This window comes from Nyctereutes procyonoides, unplaced genomic scaffold (genome assembly GCF_905146905.1).
Source record: "Nyctereutes procyonoides isolate TBG_1078 unplaced genomic scaffold, NYPRO_anot_genome, whole genome shotgun sequence".
NCBI classification, from domain to species: domain Eukaryota; kingdom Metazoa; phylum Chordata; class Mammalia; order Carnivora; family Canidae; genus Nyctereutes; species Nyctereutes procyonoides.
In genome coordinates, this window is record NW_026575047.1 from 60,109,679 (window position 1) to 60,129,118 (window position 19,440).

Here is a 19,440-nt window from a genome sequence, read left to right on the forward strand (position 1 = left end):
CCCAAGTGTCCATCAATAGATAAATGAATAGGGCACCTGGGTGACTCAGTCAGTTAAGTGTCTGCCTTCAGCTCAGGTCATGACCCCAGGGTCCTGGGATTGAGTCCCACATCTGGCTCCCTGCTCAGCAGAGAGCCTGCTTCTCCCTCTCCCTCTGCTCCTCCCCATGCTTGTGCTCTTTCTCACTCTCTCAAATAAATAAATAAAATCTTTAAAAATATAGATAAATGAATAAAGATGTGGGATGGAATATATATATACACATATGCATACATATATATATTTATGTGGGAATATAGATTTAGAGATTCTATTTTATATATACATAATGAAACATTAGTCATAAAAAAGGATGGGATCTTGCTATTTGTGACAACATGGATGGTATTATGCTAAGTGAAAAAAGTCAGACAGAAAAAGACAAATGCAATGTGATTTCACCTATGTGCAGAATCTGAAAACAAAACAAATGAGGCTCTTTTTAACATTGAATCCATCTTCTTGGATCTTATCTTTCTATAAGTTTGAAGAATGGATCCAATTTAATTTTTGCTACATGGTTACCCAGTTGTCCATAGTCTATCAACATTTTTTTCCACCGGATAATTGTTTGGGAAGTTCTAATAAAATTTAAAGCTTACGAATTTTGTGTGTAAATTAGATTAAATAGCCTTTTTGGGTGAGACTTAAGAGTTTCTCCTGCTTTTAAAATTAATAGAATCAGACAGCCCTGGTGGCTCAGCGGTTTAGTGCCACCTTCAGCCCAGGGCGTTAAGCTGCCTGCATGGAGCCTGCTTCTTCCTCTGCCTGTGTACTCTGCCTCTCTCTCTCTCTGTCTCTCATGAATAAATAAATAAAACCTTTAAAAAATAAAATTAATAGAATCAATCTCTTGGCTTTGTGGTATCTAGTTTACTCAAAAACTTTTTTGGGCATGCTTCCTTGACTTTAGTTGATTTCTGAATCAGAGAAGCTATTATTACAAACTTACAACAGGAAAAAGATAAAGAAAGACACACAGACAGATGTGTAGATAAACATAAATAAATAGATGAAGAAACCATTCGGGAAGAAATATTACCCAAGGAATAAGAGTAAACTCCACAATAAGAATTTTACTCTAGAAAAAAAAAAGAATTTTATTCTAGGATGCTGTTCTGAAAAGAGCATAGCAGCTGTGAGACCATTGTACTTAGGCTTGTTTGCAAAGCTTGCCTTGGGGTGGCATCTGGAAATGTAGATTTAGAGAGTTCACTTACTACTCCATTATTATTTATTTCCATAAGTGATTAGAGTGGCTCACTGTGCCTAACCTATTTGTACAAACAATATTGTTTATATTGAACATGTGCTTTCCATTAGTCTTGAATTTTATTTTAATTTTTTTAAAGATTTTATTTATTTATTCATGAGAGACAGAGAGAGAAAGCAGAGAGAGAGAGAGAGAGAGAGAGAGAGAGAGAGACAAGCAGAGGAAGAAGCAGGCTCCATGCAGGGAGCCTGATATGGGACTCGAGCCCAGGTCTCCAGGATCACACCCTGGGCTGCAGGTGGCGCTAAACCGCTGTGCCACCGGGGCTGCCCGTGTCTTGAATTTTAATGTGACTGATAACTGATAAAATCCTGGACTCCTAGGCTCAGGCAAGTTTCCCTGGCAGACAATATTTCAGGCATATTATCATAACTTGTTGAAGGAATTTAGCACATGCATGTGACTTCTTTTGAAAATGACTCTTGGAAGCTCCTTGTTTCCTCTGGATCTCATCCCATGGACTTTTTCCCTTTGCTGATTTTGTTTTGCATCCTTTCATTGTAATTAATCATAGTCATGAGTATGACTATATGCTCAGTCCTGTGAGTCTTCCTAAGTGAATCATCTAATTTCTGGGTGGTCTTAGAAACCCCTGACACAAATGCTCAATAAGAACAAAAAAATCATTGAAAGAAGAGCTCAAAGACTGGATAGCAAACAACAGATGTGATGAAAAATAAAATTTCAGAGCTAATGAAACACATAGAATTTCACCAATATATAGACATAGAGGATAAATATTGAGATAATTAAGAAAAGAACAAACATAACATAAAAGACTATCCAACATAAGGATAATTGCTTTCCTTAAAATAGAGAACTCACCTGATGGAACATATGAAGGGGAGGGTTAGCTTGGGGATATTTAAAAACACAGTGGTAAAAAACAAACAAACAAACAAAAAAAACACAGTGGTAGAAAATTGCTGGGGACACCTGGGTGGCTCAGTCAGCTAAGTGTCTGCCTTTGGCTCAGGTCATGATCTCGAGATCCCAGGATCAAGTCCTGCCTTGGGTTCCTTGGTCAGCAGGGTGTCTGCTTCTCCTTCCCCATCAGCCCCCTCTCCTGCTCGTGCTCTCTTTCTCTTTTTCTCTCTCAAATAAATATATACATTAAAAAAAAAGAAAATTGCTGAAAGAAGGAAAAACAATCTACAAAAGAAAGGATATACTATGTACTAGTAGAAATGATAGATTGTTCAGTGTGATATATTCTAATTGAGTTATTGAGCTTTGAGGATAATAACTAATTCTGCAGATGCCAGGTAGAAGAAAGAGAGATGGAATAAAAGAGAGCCTCTACTATTGTATATTTCCTTCAAAAATTGGAAGCAAATACATTAAAACATTAAGATTTGATAGATTTGAAGGGATAAGTACATGGCTTATTAAAAATGTTATTCTCTGTCCTTTATATACATTAGAAATATTTTATAATAAAAGAGAAAAAACATTATTTTTTTTTCAAGGGGACAACAGACTGGGGGCCTTTATTGGCTGGAGATGTCTACTTCCAGGGGGCCCCTCCCTCTCCATGCCCCCACCCCTACATGGGACATGGGAGGGGGTGGGGCTTCCGGGCAGGACCTATGCAAGGAATCCCCAGGGTCCTGACTATTGAGCTCAGGGTGGGGACCCAGCACCAGAAATCAAGGAGAGGAGGGGTATGTTGGGCTCCCCAAGGTTTAGCTGGGAAGGAGGGGGAGGTGAGCCCTTCCCCATCAGCCCTGCAGGTGCCAAGGGCCCAGGAGAGCCCCAACTCCTGGCTCCCTTCAGTGCCTACAGGCCCCAAGGCTTGGGCAGCTGATAAGACCTGAACCTACCACCCCTTCTCTGCATGCCTGCATCATCCTATTTCACAGAGGGAGGTGGAGGCACAGGGCTCTGAGCAAGGCCTCACCTCTTGCCTGGGCTGCCCCTCCCTCTCAGGCCACTGTCCTTTCTCAGTTTCCTATTCGGCTTACACGGGGAGTCAGGACCAAGACTTGCCCATCCCAAAGGCCTAGGTGACAGAAGGGACCCTGAGAACATTAATAAATATGGATGGGCGGTCCCTGGAGGCAGTTGGCAAAGTTCAGGCTGGGAAGGGAAGCCTGACCTGGTCTGCCCCTAGGGCCGACCCACCCTCAGCCTCTCTTGTTTTGGCTCCTGGGAGCCATGATTGCGTAGTTGGCTGCATGTCCTCCCCTCTTGCCCCACAGGAGGGTGGGAGTGCCCGTGCCAGCAGGGCCTGTCCCCGGCCCCTCTGGTTCATAGAGCCCAATCATTGTTTCCAAGATTAAAGCCCTCTCAGCTAAAATCTTCAAAGCCTCGTGTGGTTGGTGCAACCCCTCCCCCCATTGGCTCTTCTCCCCAGGGTCTCCTTTGGGGTCAGGTTCTCTCAGCTGCCCCATGGAGCCTTGGGGGCCAGGCTCCCCGTGCAGTCCTCTCTCTCCCTTCTCTGCTGGGTGGCCAGAGATTTCTTTGGGTCCAGTGGGGCCTGGGGGTCCCACGTGTCCAGGACTCCCAGGGATGCCCATGGGACCAGGAAGTCCAGGGGGACCCATGGGCCCTGGAGGTCCTGGGAGTCCAGCTGGTCCCTGGGGCCAGTGGCTGCTGGTCTCAGTGAAGGTGTTGGACAGTAATGGGTCCCCATACTGGGGGTTCCAGATGTGAGGTGGCCCAACAGGGGCTAGGGGCCCAGGGGGGCTAGGAGGCCCTGGTGGGCCTGGAGGTCCCCTCTCTCCAGGTTGCCCACAGCTCCAGCCTGGCCAGGGCTTCCTGGGGGACCTTGCGGACCTGGTGGCCTCTCATCCCTGTTGGGCCTCGGCTGCCAGTTTCTCCCTTAGGGCCAGTGGGCCCAGGAAGCCCCTGGCCACCAACTCCATCATCTCAAGGGAGCAGTGGGGCCCTCCTGTTCTGACTCTGGGTAGCCCTGGGAGGCCTCCATCCCCAGGGCTGCCCTGAGCTGCTGGGGAGCCCCAGAGTGGGTCGGCAGCAGGGGTTGGGAGCACTGCCTGCTCAGTGACAATGAGCGCTGCCACCTTGACCTCCAGTACCTTCAGCCGCTTGGTCAGCTGACACTTTGCTGCAGTTGAGGCAACCTGAAAAGGCTGTGGGCCGAAATGCCATCGGTCGCATGGTGTTGCCTGACCACCCGGGGTCCACGAAGCCAGAGGAGCCTTCCTCTCAGTTCACCCCGGAGTGCCCAGGGCAGCACCTCCACTCACGCGCGGTCACTGTCTCGTAGATCACTTTGTAGGAGGGTCTCACCACCGTTGTAGCTGCTCCCCGGGCAGCTCAAGGGCCAGGCGCAGTGCCGCAGCACTCGCTGGAGATAGGTACCATTTTGCACGTGGCATGAGATGGTACGGGTCACCACATACGAGCACCAGTTCCTTGTCGGGAGAACGGGGCTCCCCCGACGCTCCACGCGGCGCCGCCTCCGGGGAGCTGGAGCCCGAGGCAAAGCAGCGCCCAGGCCCGCGGGACCCCGTGCTGCGCCCAGCGCCCTCTGCGCACCGCCCCTCGCCGCCGCCGCCGCCCGCGCTGCCTGCTCCCCAGCGCCGCGGCAGGAGAGGGGCGGGGAAGCGGGCGCCGGGCGGGTGAGAAAAAACATTATTAAATCTTTCCTGATTCCTTATCTGTATTTAAACTCTTCTCAAACATAGAAATAAAAAATATTTTTTGAAAATCAGACTGACTTCAGAGTTAAAAAAAAAAAAACACCACAAATACTTCTACTGGAATGTTTGCAGGGGGCCTGGGTGGCTCAGTCAGTTGAACATCCAATTTTTGATCTAAGCTCAGGTCTTGATCACAGGATTGTGAGTTCAGGTCCCATATTGGCCTCCATGCTAGGCATGGAGGGCACTTAAAGAAAGAATGTTTTCAAACACATGAAGAGAGAATAGCATGAAATCCTCATATACTTTGTACTTGTTGCCCAACTTAATTAGTTAGCAACTTCCTGCTATTTTTACTCTTTTAATCTTGATGGGAGAGGCAATCACATGCGTGTAGTCTTCTGACCCCTGCTTGGCTGCATGGGAATGGGTAGAGGCCTAGAATACTTCTTTTTCAAGCCGTAAAGAGCCTTGGCAGCCTGTGCTGCTATCACCTTGTGGGGCATTCTTTCCCTGTTTCAGATTCTGTGTATTCCTTTGTTCTGCTTGAGCATGTGCGCCGTAGGTCATGTGGCCAACCCCACTACTATATCCATTCCCAGCAGGGATGAAATGGGGTCCTTAGCTTGAAGCAAAAGAGGGGTGAATGCAGATCATTGCCCTGCATTGGCCACAGGCTGGGACCTGTTGACCATGATAGACTAAAACCCACCGTTGAAGCTGATTCGTGTGAGAGTGAACTGTCATTCTATCTAGTGAAATGTGTCTCTCTTGGTGACCCTAGCATTTATAAAGCATGGAGGGAGTAGACATCTTGTGACTACTATTCTGGGTGGCAGGTATCCATACCCTATTTTGCTATCCAACATGCAGTAGGACTCTTTCTTGCCTGGAGGTAGTAACAGGTGTCATGTGCTTGATCAATCCATTTACACATATGCTTACACACTCCTTTTATTTCCTTATGAAAATTTAAAAAGCAAATCCCCAACATAATCATTTCACTTGTAAATACTTCAGTGGTTGTCTGTAATAAAGATACTAATATAATGACAATTTCATTAGCACACCCAACAAAATTAACAATCATTCTTTAACATTATTCATACCCCATTTGGGTTAAATGTGACCTCAGACTCTTAACATTTAATGCCATAAGGTGAGACAATGTCCGCAATGTTTTTGGGAAAGAAAGTACAGTCTTGAAAATATTAAATTTGTTCATTTTGTGGTTCAAGTAAACATTCCATAACTAAAGAACTCAAAGATTCTAACACCTATGGTTGCTTATTTTTAATATATGTTCATTGAAAAATTTCTTGTGAATTGAAAGATAGGAAAAAATTGGCTAAAGGATGATTTGAATAATGAACCCAGTTAAATATATATTTAAGATTATATAAACATAGGGGTGCCTGGGTAGCTCTTTTGGTTAAGTGTCTGCCTTCGACTCAGGTCATGATCCCAGGGCCCTGGGATCAAGCCCTGCATGGGGCTTCCTGCTCAGTGGAGAGTCTGCTTCTCACTCTCACTCTCTCCCTGCTCGTGGTCTCTCTCTCTCTCTCTCTCTCTCTCTCATTCACTCTCTCAAATAAATAAATAAAATCTTTAAGATTATACAAATAAAGAATTTTGAGTACAAGGTAGCCTCTAAATGTTTTATGCCTTGACAAAGTAAAAAAAAAAATTGCAAGGGGATGGTAGCTGAGCTGATTTCCTCATTGGTCATCGCAAAGAGTCATGTGATACTGTCTCAAAAGCTAAGAGAAACCTAGTAACTGCCTAATGTTTTTCACTGCCTAATGTTTTTCACTGACAATTTTAGAGGCGTCTTTTAGGAACTAGTCTTTTGTGGTAGAATAGTATTTATCTCAGCTTCAGTGGACACTCCATTTTTATTCCAGTTTATAAAATGTTAATTAAATCCAAGTAATATACATTTTTTGCTTTTGAATTAAAATACTACATGTGCTTTCCCATTTGATAAATGTCTATCATTTTACCCAAATACTCATCTGGAAAAATGTTTGGAGTGGAGTTTTTTTTTTTTTTTTTTGAAGATTTTATTTATTTATTCATGAGAGACACACAGAGAGAGGCAGACACAGGCAGAGGGAGAAGCAGGCTTCCCACAAGGAGCCTGATGCATGACCCTGGACCCCAGGATCATGCCTTGAGCCAAAGGCAGATGCTCAACCACTGAGCTACCCAGGCGTCCCATGGAGTGGAGTTCTTAATGGTAATAATAGTTATTTTAAATGATTGAATTTGGTGTGAGGTTTTTTTTTAAATTTTATTTATTTATTCATGAGAAACACACACACACACACACAGAGAGAGAGAGAGAGAGAGAGAGAGAGAGACAGGCAGAGGGAGAAGCAGGCTTCATGCAGGGAACCTGATGTGGGACTCAATCCCAGGTCTCCAGAATCACGCCCTGGGCTGAAGGCAGTGCTAAATGGCTGAGCCACCCGGGGTGCCCTGGGGTGAGGTTTTTATATTCTCTGGCATTTACTGAATTCACTGAGTTTTGATTTATTTATTTATTATTTATTTATTTTTTAGATTTTTATTTATTTATGATAGTCACACACACAGAGAGAGAGAGAGGCAGAGACACAGGCAGAGGGAGAAGCAGGCTCCATGAACCGGGAACCCGACGTGGGATTCGATCCCGGGTCTCCAGGATCGCGCCCTGGGCCAAAGGCAGGTGCCAAACCACTGTGCCACCCAGGGATCCCTATTTATTTATTTTTAAATGAGCATGACTCTTTTTGCCAAAAGCTCTAAAGGCATTATTTAAAATATATGTATATTAAATAATACGGCATTATTAGAAAGGTAAATTATTATTATGCTGGCAGTGTTGTTGCTGCTGCTTTCATTTGCTTGCTTCTGCTGAGATTTATGATAGAAGTTATTGCTTATTTCAGGAAACCTCACTTATGTTCACAGGTATATTTAAAAAGAATAAGGAACCACTTCACACCTACTAGGATAGCTATTTTTTAAAAAAGACAAATGGAAAATGACAAGTACTGGTGAGAATGTGGAGAAATTGGAACCTTTGTATATTGCTGGTGGGGATGTAAAATGATGCAGAGACTATGGAAAAGTTTAGGAGTTCCTCAAAAAACTAAATATAGAATTACCATATGACTCAGCAATTCCACTCTTATGTACACTATACCTAAAACATTTTAAGTCAGTTACTCAAACAGCTACTTTCATGCCCATCTTTGCAACATCATTCACAAAAGCCAAAGGTGGAAACCACTCAAGTGTCCATCAACAAATAACAGATAAACAAAATGTTGTATGTATATACAGTGGAATAATACTCAACTATAAAAACGAATAAAGTTCTGACACATGCTACAGCATGAATGAAACTTAGAACCAAATGAAAACCAAGCTAAGTCATAAGCCAGTCATGGAAGGTGAAATATTGTATAATTCCATTTGGATGGAATATCCAGAGTGGGAATATTCAATACTGCAAGTAGTTTAGTAGTTACCAAGGAGTAGGGGTAAGAAGTGGGGATGACTGCTTAATAGCTACAGAGTTTGTTTCAGATGATGGAAAAGCTTTAGAAATAGTGGTGAGGGTTGTACAACCTCGTCAATATAATTAATACCAGTGAACTGTACATTTAAAAATGTCTAAAATGGCAAGTTTTATGTTATATGCAATGGACCCTTGAACAATGTGGGGTTTAAGGGCACCGACCACCCCTTCACACACACACACACACACACACACAGGAAAATCCGTGTATACCTTTCCTTTTTTTTAAAAGATTTTATTTATTTATTCATGAAAGACACAGAGAGGCAGAGACACAAGCAGAGGGAGAAGCAGGCTCCACACAGGGAGCCCGACGTGGGACTGGATTCCGGGACTCCAAGATCACGCTCCAGGCCAAAGGCAGGCACCAAACCACTGAGCCACCCAGGGATTCCCTCCCACCCCTGTATACCTTTTGATTCCTTAAAAACTTTACCACTAATAACCTACTGTTAACTGGAAGCCTTACCAATAACATAAACAGTAGACTAACACATATCTTATATATTATATGTATTATATATTATAGTCTGACAATAAAGTGTCACAGAAAACATCAAGAAAATCGTAAGGAAGGAAAATACATTTACAGTACTATATCATAACAAAAAAATCTAAGTATAAGTGGACCCAAGCTGTTCAAACCCATATTGTTCAAGAGTCAATTGTATGTTACAACAAAAAAGAATAAACAATGGGCTAGATTCATTCAGCATAAAAGTTTCATAGGGAATAGTATATGATTTCATATACTATTTGAGTTTGCTCCACAAACTAATAATGCTGTAGATGTAGATTTATACTCTTTAACTGAGTGTTTTCAAAATTTATAAAGATGTTTATTACAGCATCATTTACAATAGAAAAAAAAAAACTGGTAGCCAAAACAACCAACCAACCAACAATTGCTAAATGGCTGGACAAATTACAGTAATTAGCTTTATGGGAAATTATACTGCCATTAAAATAATAATTATGGGGATCCCTGGGTGGCTCAGCGGTTTAGCGCCTGCCTTTGGCCCAGGGCGGGATCCTGGAATCCCGGGATCGAGTCCCACATCGGGCTCCCGGGAAGGAGCCTGCTTCTCCCTCTGCTTGTGTCTCTGCCTCTCTCTCTCTCTCTCTTTATCATAAATAAATAAATAAATCTCTAAAAAAATAAGATAATAATTATGTAGCAACATGGAGACTGATTATGACATTAAGTAAAAAGGATATTTTGTACATTATAATTTGATATTATGTAAAAGTATATATACTGAGGGAAAATATCTAAACGATAATTAGGCTAGAGATTGTGGAATTTTTAAATAAATAACTAGTACTGTTTTCCACGCTTCCCTTTATTTTAATATATTTTATTGAAAATAAATTAGGAAATTAGGTGTTACGGTTGCAAGCTGGACTGCTGCACTGTGGCGACAGCTGGGCTTCACGCCAGCCCGTCGTGCCATCCGAGGGTCTTCAGCCGGTGGTCCAGGGTTCAGGCCCTGTCGAGAGTCCCCGTGGGCCTCTGCCTGCAGCCTTGGCGGGGATGCTGATCCCTCCTGGTCCTGCCTGCGTCCTGCCGGCCCCTCCTGGCCCCAAGCGGTGCATGGAACACTTGCTGAAAAATGATTTACCTGAGATAAAACTTCAGTGGGGTTCCTGGATTTTCATTCACCTCCAGCCTACCTCGCGCGCCCACTCCCTCTTCCCAGCACCGCCCCCTCTTACTACTCCCTCTCTCAGCCCCTTCCTCACGGTCGCTCCTCCGCTCTCCTCGCTCGCCGAGTCCACCCCCCACCGCCCGCGACCGCCGCGGCGCCCCCTCGGCGCCTGCCCCTGGGCGCTCCGAACGCTCACCCCACCCTCCCCCCGGCGCCGGCCCCGGATCCCCGAGGCCGTCCCCCACCCCCACCTCGGGTCCCGGCTCGGCGCGCAGGCGCAGGCGCGGAGGGCGGGCGCGGGCGCGGGCGGAATGGGGACTGCAGCGGCGGCGGCGGCGGCGGCGGCGGCCGGGGAGGGGGCCCGCAGCCCGAGCCCCGCTGCCGTGTCGCTCGGCCTGGGCGTGGCCGTTGTGTCGAGTTTGGTGAATGGGTCCACGTTCGTGCTTCAGAAAAAGGGCATCGTGCGCGCCAAGCGGCGAGGTAGGGCGGGCCGCGCGGGCTGTGCTCGGGGTGGAGGTGGGGGTGCAGGGAGCCCTCGCCGGGCGCAGGGAAGGGGCGCGGCTGCTGGTCGGGGGGTGCCTGGGTCCTCCCTCGGGGCCGGCCCGGGCGGTAGGCGGAGCGCCTGGCGCCCGGCGGGAGGCTGCACGCCCACCTGCAGCGCGGCGGCGGCCCGGGCGGGTCCCGAGCGTCCCCGCCGCGGCCGCGCCCTGCGCTCCCGCATTCCTGGAGGCGGCCCGGGCCCTGGCCGCTGGGACTCCGCATCTTGCTGCTCCCGCCCCGCGGCCTGCGGCGGCCCGGGTCGGTCTGAGAGTGTTGCTCCGCTGACTTCTTCTTCCTCCCCAGACCCTCGCGCTCCCTCTGCAGCCGCGCCGCCTACCAGCCGCCCTCCGCTTGGAGCCCAAGCGCCGCTGTGGCCCGCACTCGCCGCTGCTCGGGGAGCCTCTTCTTGCAGAGGAGCCCCGAGGAGTCGAGGCGCGGCGCCTGCCTGCGGGGAGCCACGGGCCTTTCGCCCGGGCTGTGGCCCCGGCCGCCGCGTACTCGGGAGACAGAGCCCCGCCGGTCTGCGCCCCGCTCCCGCCAGACTGCTGGAGGAAGCGCCGTGCGCTCGGCCGGCCGGGGCGGCGCAGGTGGGCCGCGGAGGCGCGCGCCCTCAGGGTTAGGCAGCGGGTCTTTGCTTTTCTTGAGCTTCTGTTCCTGGGGTCCTTGGTTAAGCCACTCTGGTTGAGACTCGAGCCGTCTGACTACAAGTGATCTTTAGTGTGAAGAAAGCGCAAAGCAGATTTTTTAAGTAAGCAAAAAATGGGCCAACTGAGTATTCCCCCGGTGGATTCACTACCAAACCCCACTGCTTAGTAGTGGGAAAGTGAGAGATGGAGCACAGTTCTTTGCTGACAAGAACTCTCTGTGCTAAGAGAGGCCTGAGACAGTTTACTGAATGCAAGATATAGCATGCTTTGAAACGGAAAAGAAATGCTGCTCCCAGAAAGACAGAATCTTGTGGTGGTTAGCTGTATTTTAATAAGAACGGTCTTAAGAGTTCTTTGGGGGGAAATGAGACCACCAAGCCATGGGTTTGAGAATAAGTAAACTTATTTAATAGTTCTGATTCTGGAACACAGGTGAAACTTTCTCAGAGTGTCCTAGATGGTCAGCCAGGAGCCCCTCCAGTAAAGACATAAAAGGGACCTGTAATCTCAAATGAAAATATAAAATCATGGATATTCATTTAAAGAACTCAAGTTTGGAGTGAAAACACTGAAATTTACATAAAATCTAAATCAAAGCAAATGCAATTTCCTTAGGATACAGATATGAAGACACAACTCGCAGTGGCAGAGTTTTCAGGGAGCCAGTTTGATGGGCTTCAGGAGTGTGTGAAGTGTTTGCTGTGACTCAAACATATTTTTTTATTTTTTATTAAAGATTTTTAAATTTATTTATTCATAGACACACAGAGAGAGAGAGAGGGAGGGAGAGAGAGGGAGAGAGGGGCAGAAACACAGGCAGAGGGGAGAAGCAGGCTCCATGCAGGGCACCTGACTTGGGACATGATCCCGGATCTCTGGATCACACCTTGGACTGAAGGCGTCGGATCTCTGGATCACACCTTGGACTGAAGGCGTCGCTAAACCGCTGAGCCACCAGGGCTGCCCTGTGACTCAAAAATAAACAACACATGTGCCCATTGGTAAGATGTGTGAGAAGGGAACTCCACCTCTGTGATGGTCCTTCCAAAAACCTACAACCCCAGTCTCCCCATGAGAAAAACATCATACAAACATGAATAGAGGAACAGCCTGCAAAATATCTGACCAGTCCTTTGCTAAGGTTGTAAAATCTGAGAGATTGTCACAGACAGGAGAAGTCTAAGGACACATGATGATATTGGGGAAAATCTAACAAAACCTTCATATACACTTTAGTTAATAAAAAAACAATTATTGAGTAAAACCAAAGTTATTTTAGCTCAGCTTATGTATTTAAGGGAATTAATGAATAAGAAAATAAAATAACTAGAAAAAAATCCTGCCATGATTGATACAGTTATTTATAACTACATAACATCCCTTTAAATTAATAAAAGTGTGGATCCCTGGGTGGCGCAGCGGTTTAGCGCCTGCCTTTGGCCCAGGGCGCGATCCTGGAGACCCGGGATCGAGTCCCACATCGGGCTCCCGGTGCATGGAGCCTGCTTCTCCCTCTGCCTGTGTCTCTGCCTCTCTCTCTCTCTGTATGACTATCGTAAATAAAAAATAAATAAATAAAAAGTGAAAGTGTAATATTTGCTAATTCCATACTTTCCCACTTATCCACTTGCGACAGATTCAGGTTAGCTGAGTTGTTCATCATGATGGAAGACACGTATCCATTTGTTTTGATAAATTTAGTTTTGATTTGTTCAGTAGATTTTCATGAAGCTCTTATTATGTGCCAGACACTAACTATTGTAGTTATTGAAGATACGCAGTTTTAGAGTCTACTCTTCCTAAAATGTTTTCCCACTTCTGATAACAAGCAGCAGAATTGTCCATTATGAAATGCCTGAAATGGAGGATTTAGGAGGAAAGAGAAAATAGCTAAGAAGTAGGAAGTCAAGTTCTTGCATAAAAAGAAGGTCAGTTTCCTACATTATAAAAAAACTCTCACTGAAAGTTTCAATTTTAAATGAATTGCCACATGAGAGCATTTCTTTGGAGTTTTACCTTCAGGAGAGGTAAGCTCTGGTCTCAGCCCTTCTACTGTGGGTTTTGGGGCAAGGCTTCCTCTGTTATAGGCTTTCACACACCTTGAAAGGACCTTCCCAATGAATGGAGTACCCAGATAGTCCAGGAGCACAACAGAAGCTCATAGTGGACTGCCTGACTCTTGGGGAACCTTTGAAGGACTCTGCATGGGAAGAGGACATGAGGGACCACAGATCATTTTTACATTTATAGTGTTAGAATCCAGGTAAAGCAGGACTTAAGTGAGAGAAACAAGGTGACCATTGGGTGTGAAAACATTTGTGGAAAGCCAATTACAGCTTTTAGAATTCCTGTGCATATAGGTGAGGATGGCCAGGGAGTATGATAGCATGAAGGTGGTATCCTGCCCTGGAACAGGCTTTGTAGAAACAGTTTCAGGAAAGTCATGTGCTTGAATTTGCTGGAGGCTTTGGAGAATTGCCTAGTGAGTTGCTGTATGTAGAATGCCCTAGACTAGGATGAACCAGCTGATCTTTTTAAAATCCCTTTCATCGAAGCCAGGAGATATCACTTCATACCCATTAGGATGGCTATTGTAAAAACAAAACAAAAACATAAAATCACAAGTACTGGTGAGGATGTGGAGAAATTGGAAGTCTTGTGCACCGTTCATGGAATGTAAAATGGTGCAATTGCTATAAAAAAAAAAAACAGTATGGTGGGACGCCTTGGTGGCTTAATGGTTGAGCGTCTGCTCAGGGCATGATCCAGTCCCACCTTGGGCTCCTTGCAGGGAGCCTGCTTCTACCTCTGCCTATGTCTCTGCCTCTTTCTCTGTGTCTCTCATGAATGAATAAACAAAATCTAAAAAAAAAAAAAGGAAAAAACAGCATGGCAAGTCCTCAAAAAATTAAACATGGAATTGGAATTACTATATGATCTAGCAATTCCACTTCTGGGTATAGACCTAAAAGAAATGAAAGCAGGATCTTGAACAAATATTTGTACATCCGTGGTTATAGCAGGAACAAAAGGATGTAGTGTGGACAAAACATGGAAACAACTCAAATATCCATTGATAGATGAATGGATAAATAAATTGTGGTATATACATTCAAGGGGATGTTATTTAGCCTTAAAAAGGATTGTAATTCTGACGTGTGCTACAATATAGATTAACCTTGAGAACAATATGCTAAGTGAAATATACCAGTCAGAAAAGGACAAACACTTTATGATTTTACTCAGGTATCTAGTCAAATTCATAGACAGGAAGTAAGATGGAGGTAGCAGGGACTGCAGGAAGCAGAGAGTGGAGAGTTAGTGTTTAATGGGTGCAGTGTTTCTGGTTGGAAAGATGAAAAAGTTCTGGAGATCATTTGTGGTAATAATGGTCGCACGACAGTGTGACTTAATGTCATAGAATCACACACTTAACAAGGCTTAAAATGGCAAGTTTTATATATATTTTACATAATAGAAAAATCCTTTTCAGATTTCATAGTCTCCTTGCTGAGGAGTACAGCCTAGAGGTGTAGTCACACTCTTAAGACACTTAGAAGGTGAGTGAGAGTGGAAACTGGTATTCAGGCATTCTGCTTGCTGTCCTAAGCCTTCTGTGCATTGTTTCTGCAGGGTGTGTGTTTCATGGCTATGAGATGCATGTGTGCTTTCTCCTTGCCTCTTCTGCCATCTTCAGGCACACAGTTATGATCTCAGGATTGTGGGATTGAGCCCTGGGTGGGCTCTCAGCACAGAGTCGGCTTGGGATTCTCTTTCCCTCTCCTTCTGCCCCTTCCTCTGCTTGTGTACTCTCTCTCTCAAAATAAATAAATAAAATATTAAAAAATAATTTATTCTCATTTTCATATGATATAAGCAAAATACCCCTTGGGCTTATTGGACCTGTTGGACACAGTATTTCTTCCTCAAAAATATTTATAGGTATAGTATAAAATATAACGGTATTTATATTTTCATTCTTTTAATTAAGTCCTTAATGAGTAAGCAATCATCTTCTATTTTATTTTATTTTAAAGATTTATTTATTTATGATAGAGAGAGAGAGAGAGAGGCAGAGACACAGGAGGAGGGAGAAGCAGGCTCCATGCCGGGAGCCCGATGTGGGACTCGATCCCGGGACTCCAGGATCGCACCCTGGGCCAAAGGCAGGCGCCAAACCACCGAGCCACCCAGGGATCCCCGCAATCATCTTTTTTAAAAAAAAATCGTTTCAACTGTGAGGGACTAGAAAAGACCACTTTTCACGTTAAATAGGTGATGGGGATTTTTTAAATTTATTTTTATTGGTGTTCAATTTGCCAACATATAGAATAACACCCGGTGCTCATCCCATCAAGTGCCCCCTCAGTGCCCATCACCCAGTCACCCCCAGCCCCCGCCCACCTCCCCTTCCACTACCCCTAGTTCGTTTCCCAGAGTTGGGGGTCTCTCATGTTCCATCTCCCTTTCTGATATTTCCCACTCATTTTTTTTTTCCCTTCCTAGGTGATGGGGATTAAGCAGTTTGCTTGTGATGAGCACCAGATGATGTATGGAGGCATTGAATCACTATATTGTACACCTGAAACAAATATTACACTGTACAGTAACTAACTGGACTTTGAATACAGACTTAAATGCCACTTTCCAAAAAGTAATATGCACAATCCCACACTCCCTCAGTCCACACTCCCTAATACTTCTGGCCCAGGAACTTGTGACTGTAAACTGACCTCATTTAGATATTGCCTGGAACAGCCTGAGAGGCAGTGCCCTCGACCTGGGGGCGGCAGTTAGGCAGAGGGTTTGCCTGGCTGTTCATGTCCAGTCAGAACTCTTTGGGGTGGGGATCCCTGGGTGGCGCAGCGGTTTGGCGCCTGCCTTTGGCCCAGGGCGCGATCCTGGAGACCCGGGATCGAGTCCCACGTTGGGCTCCCGGTGCATGGAGCCTGCTTCTCCCTCTGCCTGTGTCTCTGCCTCTCTCTCTCTCTCTCTATCATAAATAAATAAAAAAAATTAAAAAAGAACTCTTTGGGGTGATTCAGCAGAATATATCATAAATTCCCAGACATAATCATATTTTTAAAAAGCACCTTCTTCCTGACTAGAGTTGTTGGTAATTGTTTAAAATCTGGGAAGTACATAAAACTATGAATAGGAAAATTAAAAGTATCATCTCTTCAACTTGAGATAACTTTTTATAGTTAAGGTGTATTTCTTTCTAGTCACATTCAATAGTTATCTTTCAAAGTGGAATTTTAATGAAAAATTCTACATACAAAATATATCTAACACATATCTAGGGTATAGAGTAATGACCACCACCCATCAGATATTCCAAAAAAATATATATCCTTAAAATCTTAAAAAATGCTTTTTATTATGGAAAGTGTCAAACGCATACATAGAAAAAACAGTGTAATGGGCCCTCATTGTACTTGGCTTCAACAATCATCTTACTTCATCTGTCCCCTAGGGTCATCCCTCACCCTCAGCCCACTGGGAATTTTGACCCAAACTTCAGGCAGCATACTGTCTCCTCTAGATATTTCAGCAAATATCCCTTGGTTCGACAAAGCCATAATATATTATACCTAAAGATTAACAGTTAATCTTTAATATTCTCATGGTCAGTGTGTAATATTCTCTGATTATTTCAAGTTTTCCCTCACTTTATCTTTTAGAATCAGGATCCAGTTCTGGCCCAATATTGCTTTTAGGTAGTACATCTCTTTATATACTTTCTAAAATGGAGCAGAACATACATGTGTCTGTGCTGTGTGTGTCAGTTTATATCTTGTGGTTATGTTCCATCAGTCATGAGTTCATCCCATGTTATTAGATAGTCTTTGAAAATATATTCAGTGGCTGTTACCATTCTCCTTTTGTAGGACATGGGTGTGTCTCATTTCTTTGTTAATGTAATATGTTACATTGACTATCCTTGCATGTAAATCTTTGTGGGTTCTTTCCTTTGAGTATCTCCCTTGCAGTAGAATTTTAAAAGTGATGTTCTTATAAACCTTGTGTATGTATATGTAGCCAAATTGATTTCCAGAAATATCATATCTATTTTCAATCCCACCAGCAATGCCTGGGAAGCATGCTCATATTTAAATGTAGTGGAAATATAAACATGTATACCCCAAATTCATTTTCCACAGTTTTGACTTACCTCTTACAGTTCCATTCTAGTCGTCATGACTGAGAGCTCATTATCGTAGATTGTTCTGTTCACATCAAAAGATCACACTGGTACAGGTATAAATATCTGACATCTACCTGTCATGAAAGCAGGAATCAACCACATTGGCTTCTCTGCCCTCAGGGTGCATCAGGGGCAGCCTCCATCTCTGGGAGAGAAAGCCCTGCAGTTATAGCAGGGAGAAAGTAGATGTTCTTTAAGGGCAGAAACCATGCCTTGGAAGTCTTTTAAAGTCTTTGTATTCACTAAGGACTGTGTACATAGTGGTTCTAATAAATACTTAATAGATAAGCAGAGTAAGGAAATAGAATACAACTATTGACTGAGCTTCCTGGAGGGAGTAGGATGAGAAAGGAGAATGTGTTAATATATACCACATTCATTTTCCCTTTGAAGCACAGAATTTCATTTTCTGAAGAAACAGTGAAACTTTATCACAGCAGTTAATGTATTATGGTCAACAGTGTGTGGGCTAACCTGGAAATTTTTATGTATTGTTTATGAACTATTTCTTTTAAAAAAACACTGGAGTATAATTATGTAAACTGCACAAATCTTAAGGGTACAGTTTAATGAGTTTTGGGAAATAAATATACCTGTGTAACTGACACCCCAGTAAAATGATTGATTATTGCCATAACCCTAAAAAGTTCCCTATGTCCTTTTTCATTTTGTCTTCCTCAAACCAGAATACCCATTCTTCTGATACCTATTTGCACAGAGTGAATTAATTTTGTCAATTCTTGAACTTCATATAAGTGGATTAATACAGTATGTATTTTCTTATGTCTAACTTATTTTTTGGCTCATCATGGTTTGAAGATTCATCACGATGTGTGTATCAATAGTACATTTCTTATGTTGCTGGATAGTGTTCCATTGTTTGAATACCATACTTTGCTTATTCATTCTTTGGTGATGAACATTTTGGTTGTTTCCAAATTTTTAAGTCTTTTAAAAACATAATGTTTTCATTTCTTTCCAGTAAATACCTTGGAGTAATAGTGTTGGTCAATGAAGTACGTATATAATTAAATTTTAAGAAACTACTGAACATTTTCCCACTATAATTGTACCATTTTACATTCTCATTAGCTGTATATGAGGGTTTTTGATGTCCTGCATTCTTTTCAACATTTTGTATTGTCACCTGTTTAATTTTAGCCTTTCTGGTGAGTGTATAGTGGTATCTCATGATTTTCATTTGCATTTCCCTGACACTGTATGATATCAAATATCTTTTTTTTTAATTTTTATTTATTTATGATGGTCACACAGAGAGAGAGAAAGGCAGAGACATAGGCAGAGGGAGAAGCAGGCTCCATGCACCAGGAGCCCGACGTGGGATTCGATCCCGGGTCTCCAGGATCACACCCTGGGCCAAAGGCAGGCGACAAACCACCGTGCCACCCAGGGATCCCCTCAAATATCTTTTAAAAAAATTATTTATTTTGGAGAGAGAGCACACAAGCGGGAGGGGAGAGGGACAGAGAATCTCAAGCACATTCCATGCTGAGCATGGAGCCTGATGGGGGGCTTAATCCCACAACTCTGAGATGATGACCTGAGCTGAAAACAAGAGTTGGGTTGTTTAACCAACTGTACCACCCAGGTGCCCCAATATTGAGTATCTTTGTGATCTATTCTGGAGAATGTTTCATGTGTGCACTTGAAAAGAATGTGTATCCTACTGTATATATATATATATATATTTTCATGATGGTTTTATCTGTTAAAACCAAACCTTCCAGTATTCAAATAACTTTTTCCATAATTTTCTGTTTAGATGATCTGTTGATGTGAATATATTATTATCCTTTAGTTCCTTTATGTTTATTATTAACTGTTTTATGTATTTCAGTGCTGACATGCGAGGTGCTTAAATATTTACAATTGTATATTCTTGTTGGATTA

The 19,440-nt window shown here is 43.8% G+C and overlaps 1 protein-coding gene and 1 pseudogene across 1 annotated transcript in view; one reads left to right on the forward strand and one right to left on the reverse strand.

Moving 5' to 3' along the window:
* Nucleotides 1-3,438: 3,438 nt before the first annotated feature.
* Nucleotides 3,439-5,423, reverse strand: LOC129510226 (EMI domain-containing protein 1-like; annotated as a pseudogene).
* Nucleotides 5,424-10,433: 5,010 nt separating this feature from the next.
* The window catches only part of NIPA1 (NIPA magnesium transporter 1), a 56,723-nt gene continuing 47,716 nt past the window's right edge, over nt 10,434-19,440 (forward strand). The window contains exon 1 of the mRNA XM_055326830.1: nt 10,434-10,614. Within this exon, the coding sequence (XP_055182805.1) occupies nt 10,446-10,614 (169 nt within the window). The 5' untranslated portion in view covers nt 10,434-10,445. The remainder of the gene's footprint in view (nt 10,615-19,440) is intronic.